At 38.3% G+C, this 23,238-nt stretch overlaps 3 protein-coding genes across 4 annotated transcripts; 1 reads left to right on the forward strand and 2 right to left on the reverse strand.

The window, feature by feature from the left end:
* The first annotated feature begins 58 nt into the window (after positions 1–58).
* On the forward strand, positions 59–6,543 carry LOC126368763 (uncharacterized). 2 transcript variants are annotated; one of them, XM_050012919.1, is made up of 5 exons: positions 59–550; positions 2,298–4,788; positions 5,003–5,238; positions 5,329–5,840; positions 6,107–6,543. In XM_050012919.1, the coding sequence occupies exons 2-5, from the start codon at positions 2,303–2,305 to the stop codon at positions 6,437–6,439; spliced, it is 3,567 nt and encodes a 1,188-aa protein (XP_049868876.1). In that variant the 5' UTR covers positions 59–550; positions 2,298–2,302; the 3' UTR covers positions 6,440–6,543. The 2 variants fall into 2 exon arrangements, with proteins under 2 accessions (XP_049868876.1, XP_049868871.1); XM_050012914.1 differs by having other exon boundaries at positions 62–554.
* A 2,346-nt stretch (positions 6,544–8,889) lies between these two features.
* Positions 8,890–9,956, reverse strand: LOC126368788 (small nuclear ribonucleoprotein-associated protein B). Its single transcript, XM_050012943.1, has 2 exons — positions 9,797–9,956; positions 8,890–9,654 (listed from the first exon to the last, which is right to left on the reverse strand). Exons 1-2 carry the CDS (start codon positions 9,797–9,799, stop codon positions 9,091–9,093), a joined length of 567 nt encoding a protein of 188 aa, XP_049868900.1. The 5' UTR covers positions 9,800–9,956; the 3' UTR covers positions 8,890–9,090.
* A 10,102-nt stretch (positions 9,957–20,058) lies between these two features.
* Positions 20,059–22,555, reverse strand: LOC126369132 (Krueppel homolog 1-like). The gene is made up of 2 exons (XM_050013428.1): positions 22,399–22,555; positions 20,059–21,569 (listed from the first exon to the last, which is right to left on the reverse strand). The coding sequence occupies exons 1-2, from the start codon at positions 22,403–22,405 to the stop codon at positions 20,530–20,532; spliced, it is 1,047 nt and encodes a 348-aa protein (XP_049869385.1). The 5' UTR covers positions 22,406–22,555; the 3' UTR covers positions 20,059–20,529.
* Positions 22,556–23,238: the final 683 nt, after the last annotated feature.

Below are 23,238 nucleotides of genomic sequence, written 5' to 3' on the forward strand. Positions count from 1 at the left end.
AGTGCGACAGAGTTCTAAAGTGGGTATATGATATTGCTCATGACTACGTGTACCCATTTTCGAAGCGTGACCTTATTTATTTATTGGCTCTAAAATAAAACAGCGCTAGTACATAGTTTACATTATCTCGGAGAGTTTGTATACGCATAAACTGTTACCAGTAAGTGGCATAAAAACCGGCAGGAAGCCAAATTTAAGTGAGGTCGGGGCGCGCAAGAATGAAATGAAAATAGCAAAACCGAGTCGCGAAGTTCCGCTAAATATAGCTGGGCGGGCGGCGAACGCAGCGCCGCGCGCGCCTCTTCGCTTTGTTCACGCGCTCTCTTATTGACAATTCCTTTATAAAATACATTTACTTCACCTAAACTGTTCTCATAATTAAACAACACGATATTGTTACCAAAAGTGAATAATGATAACGAGAAGTGCTTTGAAGTTGTCGAAAGTGTCTCGGCAACCGTGTTCCAAATAAAGGCTATTAGGTATGTCCTAATCTGCGAGTCCTACTTCTGGAGTACACCGTTTACAGCTATCACATACAATTCCGCCAGTGCGTAAGTACTATTGACTGTGTTCTAGTTTCTAAATCGTTACCTGGGGGGTTAAGATGGCCACATCGAAGCAATTCATCTAAGAAAGCAATCTTGCTATTTGTATTTTTTTTTTGCATTGCGCATTCACTTTTATATGCGTAAATGACAAATTGCAGTATTGCTTTCTTAGATGAATTGCTTCGATGTGGCCATTTTATCCCCCCTGATACCTGCCTACCCGCGTCAGCTACTTAGTCAGCAGCTTATTAGAATCGCTCGCAGATTATTTCCATAATCACATTGTGAGTTAAAGAAAATGAAGGTCTGCATACTTATGTGATGCACCTTCGGTGAATCACCTATTGATTTAGCGTTTTTACATGCCCGTAAGAGAAGTGAAGAGGTCTTGACTAGATCCACCATAAAGACACAAATTACTTACTTACCTATGTGACAGTATACGATGGAATAGAAGAAAGATGTCGGAAGGACCAAGTCAGCGCGAAACGCGCGCCATACAAGTATGAGCAAAATAGTTCTTCAACTTCAACTTTGCACTCCAGTCGTACTCAAACTTTACGGCGCACGGAGCTCCGCAATAGTATATTAAAAGGTCGTCTTGTACATTATAATTTGCAGGGTGAAAAATCAAATATCGACTATCATGCAAGGAGATCCCTTCTTACCACAGGGTAGTATTATTGAATGCTAAAATCCTTAGTAAGATCGGCTATTTATTATCATAAAAATACTTCTGTATGCACTCTCTCTGTTACGAAAAGTACCTAATGATAAAATTGCAGCTATTACATAAAGTATACATTGCGGGTAAAATGGCTGTGGAATTTGAGAAGCAGTAAGAGCTAACGTATCTTCTGTTTGCAGGAGTAGTAGTAGTAAGAGAGAGCGAGGTTGAACCGGCTACAGCGGTTCTCGTACAAAATGCGCGTTAGCCTTTCCATCCTGTTTCTTCTATTGCGTGCAGGGGGGGTTAAAAAGGCAACCTCGAAGCAAAACAGCAATATTGCAATTTGACATGAGCGCATATAAAAAGTAAGTGTGCAATGCAAACAAATGTCAAATAACAATATAGCTTTTTTAGATGAATTGTTTCGAGGTGGCGTTTTTAACCCTCCAGTAGATAAATACTCGTATACCCTCCGAGATTTGTAGACGTACTAATATTTAAACAATGGGATTGGATTTTGAAAGGACATCCGGTCTTACGACCATAATATAATATACAGGGTGTTAGTGACATCGTAACGAAAACTTTGAGGAATGATTCAGGCCATAATTCTGAGTTGATATCAAGTGGAATTTTCCGTCGCAAAAGTATGGAACGGAAAATAATTTAAATAAGCTCTAAAATTTCCATGACTTCTCCGAAAGGAAATTCCACTTGATACGACTCAGAATCATGGTCTGAATCATCCCCTTCAATATTCGTTACAGTGTCACTAACACCCATACCTACTTGTATGGCTACTGTATGTACTTGTATGGGGTGTAGGTAAGTGACATCGTAACGAATACTGAGAGGGATGATTCAGCTGATTATTCTGAGTTAATATCAAGTGGAATTTTCCATCGCAAAACTATAGAATTGAAAATAATTAAAAAAAACTAAAAAAAATAACATGAATTTTGCGACGGAAAATTCCACTTGATATTAACTCAGCATCATGGTCTGAATCATCCCCCTCAGTATTCGTTACGATGTCACTAACACCCTGTATTAAACAACATGTGTTGCATTTGCAGGTGTAATGAGCGGAGAGACAGAGGCGTGTGAGGCAGAGATCGGTCGCGCGCGGCCGTTGTCGGCGGGGCTGTGGTCGCTGCTGGGCTGGCTGCGGCGCGAAGAGCGCTCGAGCAGCAGCGACAGCCTGTCCAGCGCCGGCTCCGACCGCACCGCCGTCAGCTTCGCCTTCCTCGCGCCACCGCCGCCGCGCAACCGTAACTCGCCTCTGCCTCCACCTCTCGCGCCTACGACCGATTCCTACAAGAAAAGAGTACGCGATCGTGATCTACGACGACAGCACGATCGTGATTTAACTCTTCATCGCAAATACGGCTTGTACTACGGCTACGACGCCTTTAGCTTGCCGCCGACACACAAAAACGAGCGCGACCGAGAGCGACGGGCCAACAGTGAGAGTCTCCCACGCCGCACCGCGCACGTGCCGGGCAAACGCCGTGCGCCGGCACCACCGCAGCGTGCCCATTCTGTAGCATCGTCTTCATCGCTCACACGTCGTCACAGCAGAAAACGACCTGCACCACAGCCCCCAATTATTTTTTTAGAAAAATCTAAAGAAAATAATCAAATTAGGTTAGTGGAATCTGATTATTCTATTCGAATGAATCCGGAATCGGATCGTGATCGTGATCATCGTCTACTATCGTCTTTCAACACCCCGAATGGTTCTAAGTCGGAAAAATATACTAAAAAGGAGAACGGTACAAAAGAAGTCAAGATTAGAACAGAGAAGAGTTTCCTGAGACAATTTTTTGATAGCAAGAAACGAAATTCTGCCGTAGATTCAGCACCGGAAAGAATTTTACCGAGCATAAGTGAATTAGACAAAGAAGCTGCCGAAATAATAGAATCACGAAAGTTGAAAGCTGTTGAACAGAACAATAATTCAACTGAGATGCCTCCGCCACAAGCTGGAACATGGTTTTGTACTAGATGTTTAAGAAAATATGATTCTAAAATACCAAATTGTCAACAATGTTTGCCAGAACAAAAGAGATTAAGTGGTTGGTTAACTAACGACAGTTCTAAGAATGTGGCATCCACAACATCCAATACTTGTACCCAAACAGAAAAGGAAGCGACAAGTGCAGCTTGTAGTAGTAGAGTGAGTGGTGTTGGAGCAGAGGAAAAGCAAAAACTCAAAGAAATGCTGAAAGAGATGAAAGATTCTCTTCCAAAAAAGGCCAAATCTAATAACAATAGCAATGACAAAGTTATAAGTAAAAATGTTTTTACTTTCGAAGCAAAAGATAATAATAAGTCATTGGAAATGTCTACACTTCGTATAGGATCTACAGTTCATAAGGACGACGTGAGTGTACTGCCGACCCAACCTTTAAAACAGATTTCTGATGTGGGAAATACAAAAGTTGTGGGTATTTTTCCTAACACTCGATTAATACAAGATAATGAACCAAAGCCAATGACTGAGAAGGTTGTCATAACACAACATGTGGTTTTAGTAGGTCCACAAGCAAAGGAGAACTTAAACATTTCTAAAACAAATAGTACTACTAGTGAAAATAAAGCTCCTCAACATAGTAGTTCTATTACCCCTCTTGGCCAAAAAGATGACGTGAAAAGCTCTACTACAAATATGGCTAACGTTGAAACAAATAATATACATGTACCACTAAAAATATCTTCGCTGCTGAATCCAGTGTATATTCCAAAAACAAAGACAGAATTGCAGAGAAGTTCGTTTTTAAATCCAGTAGATACAAAGGAAAATGTGCAGCGAACTGAAAGCTCCGTAATACCGTTAACAATGACGAAAGCCTTACAAAGCGTTGCTACACCAGGTGGGGCATCAACGTCAAAATTGACGGAGAATTCTTTAGTAACAAATCAAATAAGACTAAAAGCTGAAAAACAGAATCAAATTAAAAAAACGAAGGAGCGTACATCGGAAAAAGAAAAGATAGAAAAAGAATTACCTAAGACGAATGCATTACCGTCAGTGGCAACGACTTTAAGCACTCCCCCTTCAACTAGTTCTTATAATACTTCTGATACAAAAAATACAAATTCTAATATGGTAAAGTTCACAGTAGATCAACATTCGAGGCGAAGAGATTTGATCAATCAACTTGAGCAGTCGATAGCGAAAGGAGATGAGCGAGCAGCTGCGGACGCAGCCGTTAAATTGGCGCAGCTTCGTTTGTCGTGCTCGGTGTTATCGTTTTCTTCACAAATTATGGCTGACACTTCTGAGAACAAGCCACCTCAAGAAATTAAGCAACAAACACGTGCATCTTCATCTAAAGTTAATGTTGCTGTTCAGTCGACCGCGACTCCTGTAAGAAAAGAAGAAGCAAAAACTAAAGTAACTGATGGTAAAAATAATAAGCAGGAATGTCAGGCGACTACGTCTTCAGCAACGAAACCGAATCAAGTACTTAAAAAACCGGGTGAAGATATTTTACGAAAATCGACTTCCGATAGAGCTTCAACTTCAAAAGTGACTACAAGCGAAGGCGGCAATGCGGCCACGTAAGTTGCAATATAGAACATAAAACAACAGATTTTTTGCTAAACTTTTATGGGATCCTTATGAGCAGGTCTCTGATTACTATAGGCGTGCGTGAGTCGTCTATCTACTTCAGATATACATATGTATATACATAACGTGTAAATCTCTGAATAATAAACACTAAGTTTTCTGGCGCGTTGTCAAATAAAAATCAAATTCAAATAATATTTTCAGGATCCAAATATGGATAGAGGATAGAGAAGCCACTCGGGGTCCTGTGCACTTGCGTATTTCCCGACAAGCAGTAATGGGCGAACTAAGACGTGAGGCAGAAAGATCGCTGGGCTTGGCAGGTGCTTTGCAGCGCTGGATAGTGGGGCGCGCTTTGTGCACGGATGATCAGACACCACTCATATCCTTAGCGGGGCCTAATCTCTCCGCCCCATTCTACTTATGCGTAGTAGCATCAGGTTTGTGGCGCTCATCACTTCAAAGTTATTGCGACCTGGATACATTCTAGCTACATCATACAATAACGAAACCTACCTTATTTGTTCCAGAAAATAATGCAGGAGCTCCTGGAACAACTGACTTTACTCGAAACGATAGCAAAGCTCCTGTTGAAGTTGACGATGCCAAAAAAGCTAGCGGCGATGTTTATTCAGAATTAGTGCAATTGGAGCACCGTGCCCTTATCGTTAACACTGAGCCTTTCGAATGTGGCGTATGTATGGAAGAATGTGCGGCTGCCGGTGGAGCTGTGCTGAGAGAATGTGTCCACACATTTTGCAGAGACTGTTTATCTGATCTCGTGCGACACTGCGAAGAGCCTCAAGTGTCCTGCCCTGCAATGGGGTGTCCCGGAACATTGCAAGAACGAGAAATTAGGTCGCTAGTAACGCAAGAAGAATACGAGCGTTGGCTAGCACGAGGTTTGGCAGCAGCGGAAAGTGGAACGAAAAATGCATTCCATTGCCGCACGCGCGATTGTACTGGATGGGCACTTTGCGATCCTGGTGTACGGCGGTTTCCATGTCCTGTGTGCAAGCACACTAATTGTGTACCCTGTCAGGTAATTTTCAAAGATTAATTAGTTTACTTCAGAACAGAAATACAGCCGAGACACAACCTTATCGCAAGAACACAAAAGACGCAGTCACTCGATAGTTAATTCGATTTACTTGAACCACACGGTTCTACGAAGCTCGCAAATAATCCGCGTCGTTCAGCTATCTAAATTCGGTATTACAACCAACATGCAATGGGTGGGACAGGCAGACACAACTCACTCCTTGTACTTATGTAATGCATGCAATGTGATTTTTTTTTTGTTTACAGGCTATTCACGAAGGCGAAACCTGTGAGCAGCACCGCGCAAAGGTACAAGAAATTGCTTCATCGGCATCTTCGGGCCAAACCGATGAAGGCACTCGTGCTTTACTGGATACATTGATCGCAAAGGGTGAAGCCTTGGAGTGTCCGGAATGTAGTGCTATAATTACTAAGAAATGGGGTTGTGACTGGGTAAAATGTTCTGCTTGTAAAACAGAAATATGTTGGGTGACTCGAGGCCGCCGTTGGGGGCCTGGAGGCAAGGGAGACACTAGCGGAGGTTGCCGTTGTGGCGTCGATGGCAAGAGGTGCCATCCTTCGTGCGGTTACTGCCATTAGTTGTCAATTCACTTATAAGCGTATATTTAAATCTATTCATTTATAAAGATTGTGAAAATAATTCATATTTGTAATCAATCAAATAAAATGTTTAATCTCTCAAATGTGTTGTGCATTTCAGAAATACATACATCTTTGTTGTGTTTACACACCTCATCGATGTTTACTTAGTATATTAATATCATATACTATTATCATGAAATTATGCTATAACATTGTCATGGTTAGGTACATACAGAATTCCCGACTGGTTAGTCTGACCATCAATCTAAAAACTAGGGAAAGACTGTAATGTAATATTGATTGTAGAGTGCTTCTCAGGAAAAAAACACGTGTAGTTGTCACAATCATGAAGATCGCGTCTGACTCGCGCACAGAGGGTTCCGTACAAACATTATCAGACCCTTAATACAAACCACCAACAGTCACTTGGCCAGAGTGCTCATTAAGACAAATCTTGCGTCGTTTAAATGTCAAGTTCCTATCCTATAACCACCTGGTCATCATTAGGCGCTGAATACCAACCTCTAGTGCTAATCAAGACAAGTCAAACTAGCCCAAAATCGGGGGTTTTACTTAATTTTAATGTTGGGTTCCTCGTCATCAGACGCTGCATACCAACCACTTAGGGTCAGAGTGCTCATCAAGATTCATTAAACAAATCCAAACTCTGAGGCCTTGTCATTTTACTGTCCAGTTTCTATAAACACCTGATCATCATCAGACCCTGGATCCTTTAATCATATCTAAGAACCCTTCGCTAATACCATACTATCAAACTAAAACAACTGCATCGAAAGCGGACCATCCGTTCTGGAGCTACGATGATGAGTGATGGATCTAATAACACCTCTCTCTGCGTTGCGTCGTTGATGTTAATAAAGATACCTAATGTAAGGGAGGCTTTGACTTTGCCACTGAAAATATAGCACAACAATCATACACATAACACAATATAGCAACACAACAAATGCAATAAGCGCTCGCATAGCTGTCAAGGAGCGGGTGCACACACACCTCTGCCTACCCCTTTGTGGATACAGGCATGATGCTATGTCATGTTAATAAACGCAAAAATATTTTCTTTGCCGTTGTGAAACTGTTGGCTCCATACATCGACTAGGTCGCGATTAGTTAACCAACTAAGTTTGTTTAATGCACCTAGGTGAATTAGCTCAGGTGAATTAAGTTTACGAAAGGCTGCAAATATATGTTTGTACAAGCAAAAACTATAATTTTTTGAGATAGAACAACAAATTAACGATTTTTCCCTTTACTTGTGCTGTAAGACCTTCCTTCTTGCCAAACATGGTTCTAGGTCTATTGAAAGTACCCTGTAGGTTTTTGTGCCTCAACGAAATGTACGAAAATAAGTTACAACATATTAAAAAGCTAGACTACCTACTTAATGGATCTCGTTCAAACCAATTTTCATTGGAAGTTGGCATATAGTAAGTAGTAGTAGTACATCATACATTTTGTTTTTTTTTTTTTCACCTTTCTATCACCTTTGGATAATAAGCACTTCTTGTGGTCTACAGGTATCATTTTAGGTAAGCAACCAGTGTCGCTTCCTATTTTGGGCCTTAGTTGGCTAGATCTTGCGGCAGCTTCCTTCTTAGTCTTAGTTGTGTGTACTCATCCATGAGCGGCCTGGCCAGAATATTAAGATGGGCTGTTATTCTGTTTTTGTAGGAGCAGATTACATTTTTTAACTCTTCATATACTGTTGGAATTTCCAGTCTTTGTGTAATCTACATTATCAATAGCATGTTTTATAATTCTCTTATTTTAGAAGTTACAGAGACACATTTTACCACTTTAAGTGTGTCTCTCGCACAAACTGTTCAGTTTAGAAAAAAAATATATTAGAAACTTCAATACATTATAATTTTTGAAGACCAATCCATCAACACAAATACCCCACACTTACGGGTTTGATGAAATTTTTTTTGAGTTTCATTTCTATTTTTGTGTGAAAATCTGAATGTGGTTACTAATACGTCTACTTACCAAGTTTCATCAGTACAGTAGTAATTGTGGCTGTTACATACCGACGGACAAACAGACAAATCCACAAGGGTTCCACTTTTGGCTATTTAGAACCCTAACAAAAAGGGGGAATACTATACATACACATACAGCCAACTTAGAGAACACTTATATACCTATTTATATCTTAGCTTAGGAGTTGGTTCTACAGGTTAATAACAAGTATGAAAATGTGTAAGTTTTAGATTTTACATGTGAAATAAAAAAACATACAACTTCAAAAAGCAAATTTGATTTAAAATAATTATAGCACTTCACTCTCACAAATAATAAACTGAAACTTATTTCTTGAAAGTTACAGACCGGAATTACAACTTTCAATGTGAAATGAATAAACTGACTGATGTTTCACTTTAAAAGTCAAAAATTGTTTGGAATTATCAAATAATAGTCATATGGAGACTTACCTATATCATTATATTTATCAAAACAATTCTACAATGACAATGTGAAGTTTGTCTGTTTAAGTCATACATCAGTATAGGCATTGAAGAAGATATACCATTAGGAATTCATCAGCAGTTCAGTACTGCACAAATTTTTACACACTTGGATGATCACTGGCTTAAAATACATACTATTATTTCATATCACTATAATTAATAACGGCGCATTCCGGGAGGACCACGTCCACCTGGTCCTCCTCGACCCATTCCTGGGGGAGCACCCATCATGCCAGGAGGAGGACCACCCATCATAGGACCTCCACGCATTTGAGGAGGTGCTGATAGTTGACCTCGGGATCCGGGAGCCATATGTTGTTGGGACGGTCCACCAACACCCCGAGCAGGACCTTGTAGGCCAGGAGGTGCACCTCCAGGTCCAGCGCCACGCCCGGCTGCACGACCGCCACCAGGGCCGCCCATGGCACCTGGAAGGGGAACGCGAGGCAAACCTTCTTCTGGTGGTGGAGGTCCTTCAATGGTTAAGGACACAATGTTCTCTCCACGTAATAACACGAAGCCGAGAGTTCTTTTCTCCTCTCTGTCGGCGGTTTTACTGTTTTTAGACTTGATTTTCCTGAATTCTTCGCAGTCTCCCAAAATCAGATTCATATGTTTATCAAACGCTTTGAAAGTACCAATGAATGTTCGAGAGTCTTGCAAAATGACCCTCACACGGTAGTTTATATGTTGTTGCATCTTATTATTCTTCCCGACCGTCTGAAAGAAAATACATATCGGTTCATTTTATGAACAAAAACAATATATAGGGTAGTAGTCTAATTTTCCGTAATTATCTCCGAAAATACAAAATTGAACACAAAGCAATCCTGACTAAATAAAAGAATATGTATCAACTTACCATTTTGACTAAATGATTATAGCACAAAACTTAGATAAACGAAATTTTAACCGAGGCGTCGGTTTAGGAAGCGGTTTACAAACAGCGGTAAACAAATATGGCCGCTTGACACTGACAGTCACCGACTGACTGATAGCCGGCAAATGTTAATTTGTCTAGTTCGCTTTTAGTGCTACACGTTATCTGAACGTTTAGAGACAAAATACAAATGGAACCGCCTTACATAGCGCTTTAAGAGCTTAATCTCATAAATGACATTTTTGACATTGACGTTTGTTTTGTCATGTTGACGTTGACGTTAACAGGGATGCGATTTAATCGCAGTTAGATACGTTGATAAATACTAGGTTAAATATTTTTTTAACATAATGCAGGTTGTCCAGGCTGTGTACCCCAAAAAAATATACACTCTTGGACACGTGTATCAAGCCCTTAGAGCAACACGGACTCCGTGGACCATCGTGCCACCCTGTTTTGTAATGTCATAAAAATTGATAAAAATAGTGTTTGTTTAGGTACACAAAAAGTTTTTATTCAGATTTGTAGCTGGCATATTCAAAATTAATTTTAATGTCTGTGACCGCAGAAATCATCATTGAATATCTTCATGATGTCGGTATCATAGTTATGCAATGGCCAGCACGAAGCCGTGACATGAACCCAATAGAGCATTTATGGGAGGGACGAACTAAAGAGGTGTGCTCATTAACCTGCCCCACATGCCTTGCAGGAACTGAGAACCGCCACGGACGAAAAATGGGAGAACATTCCACAACACTTGATAGTGAAGTTGATTAATTCCTTGTCCAATCGCATGATAGCCGTTGTAATCGTCAGTGGATGCCACAAAAGTTACTGAATAAATGTTAATTTTTGATGAACTTTCGTTTTCTTCGAAAATCCAGTGTAAGTGTTACTCTAGAAAAAAACATACAAAACACAAGTAACACAAAACTCTGTACCCTGAAATCAAATTTGGAACAACAGGACATTAAAATTAATTTTGAATACCTACTGTACAACTGTTGCTTCAACTGTTGATTTGGATCAGATATGGTATAGAATAGGCTAGGTACTCGACAACCTAGTCAAATAAGATCCTTTTTACGAAACTTCAAAACGAAAGTTTTCTTTTGCATCGTAAACAATACAATAGGCTTAAAAGATGTTAAATTTACAACAGTTTGCCCATTTCGAATGAAGAATACCTATTAAAACAGTAATATGATTACAATATGTTGAATAAACAAAATCTAAACCTAAAAATAATATGATAAACATAAAATAATAAGTACCTACCTAGAATTTAATCAATGTTAACATTTACTGAGATTTGGTCCTGGATTAATGCATATAAAAATAAAAGTCGAATACCTTTTTATTTATTAATCGTCATAATCTGATACTTGGCGACAAATTTCGACACATTCTAGGCATTTTTTGTGTGAAATCAGATTTTCGCTAAGTGCTGTAGAAAAAAAAGTGATGCTGGGGAAAGGCTTATCCTGGCACTGCACCCAAACAATGCTTATAACTTTTAAATGGCGAGCGTGTCGGCAAATTCTTATACGCGACTAATATCGACCATTTCACGACATTTTTTGGGTGAAATCAGATCTTCGCTACCTGCTGTAGTTATCGAGATACAAAGAAATTGATGCTGGAATAAGGATTTTGTAGGCGCTGTCACAAAAAATCTCTTATAACTTTTGAACGGGATATTTGGCGAATTTTATAGCCATTATGTTGGTGAAATTAGATCTTCGCTAGGTGCTATAACTAAAAAAGTTGCTGGGTAAAGACCTTATCCTGGCACTGCCATCAAAAAATGTTTAGTTATAACTATTTAACGGCAGACCTACAAATTCTGGTATTTGGCGACAAATTATTGTCATTTTTTCTGTGTAGTCAGAATCTCGATCCATGATGGTGGCAGTGCCAGGATAAGGGACACGCTTTCATGCTAGTATGTTGCTTAGGCACAACTAGTGATGGGCAGGGAAAGAAAAAATTGGGTGGGAAAGAAAAAATATCGGGAAAATATGGGAAAATAAAATAAACACCCGAAAAATTCCCGAATCATGGGAAAATATTTTTTATTTAATTATTTTTAATCTTATTATTATTTGTATGTCGTTTCCATGTCTCGGGTCGGGTCTGTCATGGAGTCCCGGACTTTTGGAAGGCGTGCGTCGCACAGTGTCGCGTCCCTTTACGAAAAATCAAAATTATCGTTTTTAAAAAATGGATATTCTAATTATGGTAACACTATCTCAAATACCCATAGTACACAAGTTTAATATTTTAATCGATGTATCCTGTATAATCTTTAGAAAAATAGCTTCATTAATTGGTATGTTGACGTATCATAAAATTGTTCAACGAATTTCTACTGTGTTCGGTGGTTGTTTTGTTGAGGTATTAGTTGGATTTCAATTGTTTTATTGTTATTATTTTATTAATTGGTGTTTATACTGATCTACTAAGTGATCAAAGTGCAAAATTCTCGGAAGCAATGAGTAAGATTTGACCATTTCTTAGTTTTGGCAAAAAAATAATTAATTTTAGGTTCGAGATGCATTTAAAAAAAATCATGTCAAATCATGTCAATAATTTTTTGATATTGTATAGCCTATAGTGTATATTTACTGATGACAAAGTTTGATCTGCTTTTGTTTGCACATTCTTGATTTATTAACTTTTGTTTACAATAGGTCACCAGCTACTAAATAATGAATTGTTTGAGAAGTGGTTCCAAGCTGACCCAACAAGCAAAATTCCGCAACTTTTCAAGTATGTTTTGGAGGTTTACGAATTAGAAGAATCTCCTGTCTATATTCAGTCAAGTATCCAAAAGTCAGTGACTGTTTTGTTAAACAAAACAGTAGCTAATTATTGGAGAGTATCTTACAGAAGTGAAATAACATTAAGAAAAAAATATAATGCCTTTCTCAACAATGCTTTTAAGTTAAGAGAAGACGATATTAGCTACCTACGTAGTAAACAATCCATAGACACATGTCATCACAGGTTCATAGTTCAGAACGAGGAAGGCCATGCAAGGACTTCAACGAACTAAATCTAGCTTTTTAGAAGCGGAGAGTTGCAGACTTAGTAGAAGGCAGAGATCCCAGTGAATTAACATTTGCCGAATTAACATTTAAAATAATAAAAAAAGGATACAAAATGAGTTTAAAGAAAAAATGGGTCTTCTCGTTGACAAGCCCGAATATGGGTCGACAAATGACGGTAATACTGCTCGGACATTCTTTAGACATCCAGAACTAAACTCTGAAATCACAGGAGTTGATAAAAATCTAATCGTCAAGTTTTCTATGATTAACAGAATATTGTCAAGTGGCAAGAAAACCAATTTAGAAAAATTCAAACAGTTACTTGCTAACACTAAACCCTATACATGAGTTTGTATTCTTGGTATTACATTCCGATGTCCATACATAAGGTTCTCATTCATGGAGCTGAAGTAATTTAATCTTTGCCGTTGCCTATTTGTCAACTTTCTGAAGATGCCTTAGAAGGCAGACACAAAGACTCGATAATTTTCACGCAAGCATCACACGCGTAAATCTTCTAGAGAAAAATGTAACAAATATTTAATGGTCATTATGCTTATAATATCAGACCCTTTAATATCATCTATTCGTTACAAAATGCGTAACATACAGCAAAAACAAATTGATGAAGATATTATCGATTATTTAGAACCTTATTATTAAAAAAAAATAGTGGCTAAAAATTGCATTTTTTTATCTAACTTCCATCGTAAAAACCTTTTTTAATATTATTTTATTATTAAAACACTAAATATCCACAACATGTTGCAAAATTATTATCTAAATATTTTTCGTAAACTTTTGTATGGGCTCGCGACACTGTGCGTCGGGCCGAAGCCAACACGTAGAGGCCCCTTAAGACAATTTACTCTAAATGTGTTGTGACACCAACCGGCGATTATCCCTATATGCACTATGGGAGTGCACCCAAAGACAATCCCTGGTTCGTGTAGGACTATAGCAGATTATGGGAACAAAAGGAACTGGGCTATTGGGTTGGGGATTAGTGAACCGGGATACTGGGGCTATGGGGGACTATGGCGCCTGCTCGACCAATTTTAATAACAGAGACACATTGGGCAGGCGGTGACTCGTCACTCACTGGTTGGGCCACCTATCTAGCCGACGCGACTGGACGGCAAGGCAGCAACATGGTTGTGAGCATCTCAGGGTGTCAAGAGGTGTACACCGCTTTCTGCGAGGCGGTTTACCCGCCTTACCAACTCGCGACTTATGCATCTTTCACTTCCACCCTGCGAGCGAATAGCTCTAACGCCCCACTCTGGCTGGCCAATGAAGGCAAGCCAGAGGTGAGAGTCCTGCGGCCCCCGCTAAGGTCCACTCCGGCCAGCCAGTACTGTCACCATCTTTGTTGCTCTTCTTTGGACTCTCTCTAGTAGTGCAATGTCCTTCCGATAGTAAAGTCTCCATATTTGAAACCCATGTTCTAACAGCGGTCTGACGTAAGTAAGTTTTGTAAAGCCTAAGAAACAATTCCGTATCTATATGATAAAAAGCTAATTATGTATAAGAGGGAGTTATCCTTCTTAGTGATTTCAATAATGTGTTCGTCCCACTTTAGATTATGTGTTATCGTTATGCCAAGGTCCTTTTGTTTTTTAACACACTCGAGAGGTTTTGAGTCAATGGTGTAACTCAACGTGGAGTGGTTACTGCCAACATGCAACACAGTGCATTTGTCTACGTTTAATGTGATTAGCCAATCTCGGGTCCAAGCAATTACTCTATCAAGATCATCTTGGATTATATTATGGCTAATAAGTGGATTCCCCGTTTTTTTGCGTGTCTGCAAAGAGTGATATATAAGATATGATACCATGTTTAAGATCTGTAAGGTAGATACTGAATAAAATAGGTCCTAACACCGATCCCTGCGGCACACCGCTGAGGACTTTTCTGGGAACAGAGTATGATTCTCCGATGCGCACAGAGAATGTGCGATTTGACAGGAAGTCTTCAATCCACTTCACGACATTGCCTCTGATTCCTAAGGGCTCTAATTTAGCAATCAATCGTGTGACAGGAACTCGATCAAAAGCTTTTTCATAGTCCAAGTAAATAATATCTGTAGGTATTCGTGCCTCCCAATTTCTTGCACAAAACCATGTTGCTCCTCGATGATGACATTCTCTCGTGCCAAAAGCATCCTATATATCCTATAATATGTAGATATCTTTGCATGGAATTATGAAAATCGAACATTCCATTCAAAATATATTACAAAGGAGATCATCGGCTTTCCATACTTTGGCCGGCCCAAATTTGAAAGTGCCGGTCAGAGAAAAAAAAAGTGTCAAACCTTTCGAGTAGATTGTTCTGAACATTTTTTACTATGACACCAGACGTGTATGACCATTAGTTTGGCTTTAATTGGATTTTAAAAGTGTCCATTTTTCATACATTTTTAAAAAAATAATATTATGTCCGTTGGGAAAAAGAGGTATACAAGCGTATTACAAAGGACCGTTAGAACATTTATTAGTATGGCGCCAAACTTCTATGACCATTATTTTGACTTTTATTGGACTTTCAGTTTTGGTTAATATTTTAAAATGCCGGCCAACGAAAAAAATACGTCGAATCTGTCTAATAGTTGCTTCTCAATATTTTTTAATAACACCAAACATCTATGACCATTATTTTGACTTTTATTGGAATTTACGGTTTAGTTCAAATGTGAAAAATGCCGACCAGCAAAAATATCATGTTGAGAGTATCGAGTAGATGCCTGTTAACATTTTTTTTCTATAGCGCCAAACTTGTATGACCATTAGTTTGGCTTTTAGTGTATTTTAAAAATCTTGATTTCTTATTTATTTTGTATGAAAATAAAGTGCTTTGGGTAAAAAATGCGGTACGGCGGATTACAAAGGACCTTTAGAACATTTAATAATCTGTCACAAACATTCTTGACCGTTATCTTGACTTTTTATTCGTCTCTCTTTCCGTTTTGGTTCAAATGGGAAAATGTCAGCCAGCGAAACAAAATAAGTCAAATCTTTTGGTAAACGACTTGAAACGTATTTTTACTATACTACCAAATGTCGGCTTTGGCTTTTATTGGACTTTAAAAAAAAAACTTTTTTTATACATTTTAACAATCAACAAGCAGAGCTTTCCCAATGACTAGTTATTAGTCAGATAAATACTTTGTGTTTTTGTTTTGTGTGTTGTTAGGTGAACTTCTATATTAATACTATCTGATTTTAGATATGACGTTGACTGTAGTTTTTGCATTCGACTCAACGTTACGGCCTAAGTTTAGGTTAAATTATGGTATTGATTCACCTTGACCGTAAATGGTTACCACCCTCCAAAGATAAGCTTGCCATCTAGTGACGAAACTCGTATTTTTGCATGACGTCTGAAGTATCTGTTAGGGAAAACAGGAGTCGGGTAGTTGTACTTATAATAAACTTTTTCTATTCTATTCTATTCTACTTTGCAAGTATGCCTATCACAATGTCCTGGTGCTACTCGGCCGATAACATAGTAGGTACCTCTATCACCCCACTGTTTATTCCTTGTATACACTTTTCTTTAAAAAAAGTAGCTTCTTAAGCGTGTATCACCATCAGGTAAGGTAGTGGTCAAACGCAAACCTATTTTTCAAAAGACGACCACCATATTACGCCTTTAGCAAGATAGTTCCATTATCACCAGATAAAACTTTTTTTTTGATTTTTGAAAAATCGAATTTAGTTCAAAATATTGGTCATAGTCGTTTAATGCCATAGTAATAAACATTCTGACGATCCTTTAAATAACGCGCCTGTTTTATTTTATTTTTATACAAAATGAATCAAAAATCAAGTTTTTTTTAAATCCAACAAAAGCCAAACTAATTAATGGTCATACACGTTTTTGTCATAGTGAATCATGTTTACAGGTATCTTCTCGATAGCTTTGACATGTGTTTTTTGCTGACTGGCACTTTTCACACAGAAACTATAACGTAAAGTCCAACAAAAGTCAAAATAATGGTCATAGACGTTTGGTGCCATAATAATAAATGGTCAAATGGATAAGTTCTAACGGGATATACAAATATTGTTTCATGTATGAAAATTCATTTTTTTTAATTCGAATAAAACCGAAAATATTGACCCTACAGCTTTGGTGCCATAGTAATAAATGCTCAGACAGATAAGTTCTAAGGATAATACCATTATTGTTACTTGGCCGGCACTTTACATTTTCACCAAAAATTTATGAAAAATACAGTTTTTTAAAATCGAATAAAACCGAAGATATTGACCCTACAGCTTTGGTGCCATAGTAATAAATGCTCATACGGATAAGATCTAACGGAATATAGCAAAATTATTTTTTGGCCGGCACTTTGACTTTTGATCCGAAATCCGATGATCTCCTTTAAGTTTTTTAAGAGTTCATACGACACTACGACAGAAAATAAATTGGGCATAAGTAGGCATACATTATATTTAAATGGTCTTTGTTGGAAATCCTTACTTTTAATACAAATATATGCGATAAAAAATATTTTCCCTTGAAATGGGAATTTTTCGGGTTTTTTCCCTCAGAATTGGGAAAATTCCCAAAACGCGGGAATTTTCCGGGTAAGAACCCAACACTAGGCACAACGTAGATGTCTGTATTTTTTATGCAAGTAGCACTTATTGCATAGCAAATAAAGGTGCAAGTCTTTGGCAACGCTGATTATCCGGCTTACCTTTTAAAGTAAATAATATAACGTAGTGAATTATATTCTTTGAATATAATGGCCCCGATTCCTACAGACACCTCTTAATTTTATTTTAAGTTATACCTGTCATTTTCTTATCCGCCGAAAAGGATAGGGACAGATGATTGTCAACAAGTTAATTTTAAAGCGAATGAATAACCCGGCAAATAAAATAGACATCTCGCTGGTACGCAATCCGTTTGACGTGCTACTTAACCCTGTATTTTTTTTAGATTACTGCTTAAAATTGACGTGTGTTGCATAAAGGACATCATCGGATTTCGGCCCAGAAGACAAAGTGCCGGCTGAAAAATAATTATGCTATATTCCATTAGATCTTATCCGTCTGAGCATTTATTACTATGGCACAAAAGCTGTAGGGTCAATATCTTCGGTTTTATTCGAATTAAAAAAACTGTATTTTTCATACATTTTTGGTGAAAATGTGAAGTGCCGACCATGAAACAATATTTGTATATCCCGTTAAAACTTATCCGTTTAACCATTTATTATTAGGGCACCAAACGTCTATGACCATTATTTTGACTTTTGTTGGACTTTACGTTATAGTTTCTGTGTGAAAAGTGCCGGTCAGCAAAAAACACATGACAAAGCTATCGAGAAGATACCTGTAAACATTATTCACTATGACAAAAACGTGTATGACCATTAGTTTGGCTTTTGTTGGATTTAAAAAAATGATTTTTCATTTTGTATAAAAATAAAATATAAACAGGCGCGTTATTTATAGGATCGTCAGAATGTTTATTACTATGGTATTAAACGACTATAACCACTATTATGAACATAATTCGATTTTTCAAAAATCTGGAGTATTCATAGATACACTTTGGCGAAAAAATGTTTTATCTGGTGATAATAGAACTATCTTGCTAAAGGCATAATATGGTGGACGTCTTTTGACAGAATTTTTAAAATTAAAAATAGGTTTGCGTTTGACCACTACCTTACCTGATGGTGATACACGGTTTAGAAGCTACTTTTTTTAAGAAAAGTGTGTATACAAGGAAAAAACAGTGGGGTGATAGAGGTACTATGTTATCGGCCGAGTAGCACCAGGACATTGTGATCGGCATACATGCAAAGTACAACTGCCTGACTTCTGTCTTCCCTAACAGCTACTTCAGACGTCATGCCAAAATATTTATATTTATTTTTTTTATTTATACTTATTTTTGGAGGGTGGTAACCATCTACGGTCAAGGTGAATCAATACCACAATTCAACCTAAACTTAGGCCGTAACGTTGAGTCGAATGTAAAAACTACAGCCAACGTCATATCTAAAATCAGATAGTATTAATATAGAAGTTCACCTAACAACACACAAAGTATTTATCTGATTAATAACTAGTCATTGGGAAAGCTCTGCTTGTTGTCATTGTTAAAATGTATAAAAAAAAAGATATTTTTATAAAGTCCAATAAAAGCCAAAGTCGTCATTTGGTAATATAGTAAAAAAATACGTTTCAAGTCGTTTACCAAAAGATTTGACTTATTTTGTTTCGCTGGCTGACATTTTCCCATTTGAATTAAAACGGATAGAGAGACGAATAAAAGTTAAAATAACGGTCAAAAATGTTTTGCGCCAGATTATTAAATGTTCTAAAGGTCCTTTGTAATCCGCCGTACCGCATTTTTTGCCCAAAGCACTTTATTTTTAAACAAAATAAATAAGAAATCAAGATTTTTAAAATACACTAAAAGCCAAACTAATGGTCATACACGTTTGGCGTTATAGAAAAAAAAATGTTAACAGGCATCTACTCGATACTCTCAACATGATATTTTTGCTGGTCGGCACTTTTCACATTTGAACTAAAACGTACATTCCAATAAAAGTCAAAATAATGGTCATAGATGTTTGGTGTTATTAAAAATATTGAGAAACAACTATTAGACAGATTCGACGTATTTTTTTCGATGGCCGGCATTTTAACATATTAACCAAAACGGAAAGTCCAATAAAAGTCAAAATAATGGTCATAGAAGTTTGACGCATTACTAATAAATGTTGTAACGGTCCTTTGTAATACGCCTGTATACTTTTTTATTCCCAACGGACATATTTTTTTTTACAAAATGTATGAAAAATCGAGATTTTTAAAATCCAATTAAAGCCAAACTAATGGTCATACACGTTTGGTGTCATAGTAAAAATGTTCAGAGCAATCTACTCGAAAGGTTCGACATATTTCTTTTCTCTGACCGGCACTTTCAAATTTGGGCCGGCCAAATTATGGAAAGCCGATGATCTCCAAAGTCTGTCGATTACCTGTCCCTTTCTTTTTCAACGGATAAGAAACTGACAGGTATAACTTAAAATAAAATTAGATGGCGTCTGCAGGAATTAGCACCAATGTCAGATTAATTAAGATAATTATAATTATAGTATAATATAGTAGGTTTGGGGTGCTTCGGTTAATGGAAATAAAAATTAAATTGTCTTTTGTTTTTTTTACTAAGTATTTGTAATAAGAATAACACAATAGTAGATAAATACAAAAAATCTTACACTAAGACGGCACAAATGCATTAGTCAACTAACTTAGTATTACCTTATTAGTCTTTTCTTATCACTTAATACCTATAAATTGATTTTGCTTGGATTTCATATATCAGGAAACTAAATACCTAAATTTCGATATAACTTCACATCTTATCCCTAGAAGCTAGACAGAGACAATGGTGTGTCAAGCATCGCGATAATTGAATACTTCTCTTGTCTGTTTAATTTTACAAATACATTTTTTTTAAATGTACTCAAATATGTATAATATATAACCAGTATCACTTACACACCATCTTAAATTAGCGCTACATCTCAATCAACATACAGCATCTAAGTGGAAAAAGCATCTACAAAGTAATATTACCTATTATAAAATATTGTAGGTATTATGCACAGCATTACTATGAATCAACAGCTGCAGGTGCGAATTGTATTACCGAAGTGTGACGTACAATAGGTTCGGTAATTGAGTTCGGTTGAGGAATAAGTTTTCGCTTTCTTGGTGGCAAGGAAGAAGGGGCAAATGTGTATTGCAAGGTGGCTGTGGGTGGAGGGGGTGAAGGGATCGGCGAAGGAGTCGATTGTCCCTCCGAGGCCGAGACTGGTGCGGTAGGACTGTGGGGCGACGGGGGCGAGCGAGGCGGCGTGGGCGGCAGCTGCTGTAGAGCTGCTTCTACTATTTCACACATAACATTACCATTAACTACCATGGGTAAATTAGGCTGCATGGGCGGAGCGCGAGGGGTTTCCGCACCGTGTTCCTTGTAAATATGGGCTTCCATCTGCTTCTTAGTATTGAAGGTGCCATCGCAGACAGTACAGCGATAACAGCGTTCACCGTAATGTTGGAATCGGTGTAGCTTCAAGACATGGTTGTAGCCAAAATCACGTAAACATATATCACAGGTGTACGGTCGTTCTCCTGTGTGGGTGCGCGAGTGCACTTTGAGCTGCTTGGAGCAAGTGAATCCTTTACCGCAGCCTGGTGCCGGGCAACGGTAAGGTTTCTCACCCGTGTGTGTTCGAAGGTGGATCACGAGCTGTCCTGATTGGATGAATGTTTTGTGGCAATGTGGGCAAGCATGAGGGCGCTCGCCGGTGTGGATGCGAGCGTGCCGGTGTAATTTTCCAGAATGTTCAAAGGCTGCTCCGCATACTCCACAACGATAAGGCCTTTCCTTGGTGTGGATCCGACGATGGACTTGCAGGTTCTCCTTTACACTGAACATCTTGTGGCAATATTCACATTCAAAAGGTCTTTCACCGGTGTGGGTCCGATAATGGCGCACGAGTCGTGCTGGTACGGCGAAAGTTTTGTGGCAGACATCGCAGCGATGTGCATCGGCGGCGGCACGGTGCGAGCGTGCATGTGCAGTTAATGCACTGCGAGTGGAAAGCGTCAAGCCGCATTCCCCACATTGATGTACGCGTTCCTCTTCACCTGTCAAATGAAACGATTTGGATTCAAAGTCAGGAAAATAACTCATTGTTATACTACAAAAACTAAACAAGACGTTTCAAAAATCGCGATGACGACCGTCCACAGCGTAGTTTCGGTTGTGTATGGCATGCAGTACCGATCAGGGATATCAGGATGCACATACTAAGGCCACATAAGAGTGGGAACGGGGCACGGGGGAGCGAGGTACAACCAAAGTGAATGTCCTCTAGTAGCACGTGGAGGCCCGCACCGCGATTTCGACGCGCTTGTAGCTCGCGGTGCGCCTCCACGTGTTTGGGACGGCGACCCCGCGTCCGGACAGTACTCCCCGCGCCCCGCGCACTTTCCCCCCTCTCTTCCTTCGTCGTACAAACACATTTACATTTTGAACTATATATTTTTTGCATTTACGTTCTTCCTTTGAAAAAATCAATTCGAATAATCACTATAATAAAAGATATTTGAAATGGTCAATTGTTAACTTATAACATGAAAGGTTTTTGTATAAATCGCAATGAAATCAACATTTTGACCAACTGTACCTACGTCAAAGATAGGTACGTCCACTCAATAAAATTACGTGTTTATTTATTTACACCTATAATGGGATCAATTTATTTGAGTGGCTAAAATTACAAATAAGTAAATCTAAGATAAATAAATTGATCTAGAAATTACACGATAGAACAATCATTGTGACCTGTATCTGTATACCTATACCTTGTATTAAAAAATAAAGTACGAGAGACAAAATAATGAACTGTGCATAATTTTGATGCTAAAAGTAGTTAATTACAAATAAGTGTTGTAGATGAGAAACGCCACTTACCTATCATATTTCAATGTTGATGACGATATATTTGGGCGGTACAATAGCGTCAATGTTGGTGTAGGTTGCGCACGTAGAGTAGATTGTGAGACAACGTTCACTCGACCGGCGGTCCGCGGTCGAATGCGGAATTTGTTGAGTTCAGTAGGAGGCCTGAAGCTCGCGCGCGCTGCCTCGCCCCGTCCGCACGCCCCGCGCCCCCCCGTCTCCCACCGTCTGTGCTCGTGTGGGTAATAAACACTTCTTTCTGTGTGCGATATAATCCTTAATACCTAAATATGGGACCTACGAAATAGGTCTTATACATTTTTAAGTTAGATAAGTGATGTACTTACTTACATGTTTGTATACTTATCGCCTATTTTAGTAACTAAGGAGGTAGATAAGATACTAATCTTAACAATAATGTTATACCTAAGTAGGTAGGTGGTACCTACGTTGGCTTTTCCATGGAGCACATGAAACATAATCATAATAATTAATAAACCTATAATACCCGGTGAGATAGGTATTAAAATAGGTAAATAGCGTTATTAATCAATTTAACTGTGCGAAACAAAAGAAATTACTTAATGAATAGGCCATATTGCTTATTAAGTTATTTATTATGATAAGTACCTACCTACATACATATTCATCATTTAAACAAATCGAATATAGATTGTTTAGTGAAAATAATACTTCATTATTTATTATATACTTAAATATGTTACGCATAGCGTAAAAATTTGCTCGTACACATGTATAAATGTACGGATATGATAAAAGCGCGTTCGTTGAAGGTTGGGACAGAAAGGGGGGCGCGCGCGCGCGCGGCGAGTAGAGAATAATGGCCGGGTT

Source organism: Pectinophora gossypiella, chromosome 1 (genome assembly GCF_024362695.1).
Source record: "Pectinophora gossypiella chromosome 1, ilPecGoss1.1, whole genome shotgun sequence".
In the NCBI taxonomy this organism is placed as follows: domain Eukaryota; kingdom Metazoa; phylum Arthropoda; class Insecta; order Lepidoptera; family Gelechiidae; genus Pectinophora; species Pectinophora gossypiella.

Excerpts from the sequence above, each read along its gene's own strand:
- LOC126368763 (XM_050012919.1), top strand. The coding sequence starts at position 2,303 with ATGAGCGGAGAGACAGAGGCGTGTGAGGCAGAGATCGGTCGCGCGCGG. Across the intron at positions 4,789-5,002 it reads GAAGGCGGCAATGCGGCCAC|GATCCAAATATGGATAGAGG; the intron begins GTAAGTTGCAAT and ends TAATATTTTCAG. Across the intron at positions 5,841-6,106 it reads CTAATTGTGTACCCTGTCAG|GCTATTCACGAAGGCGAAAC; the intron begins GTAATTTTCAAA and ends TTTTGTTTACAG.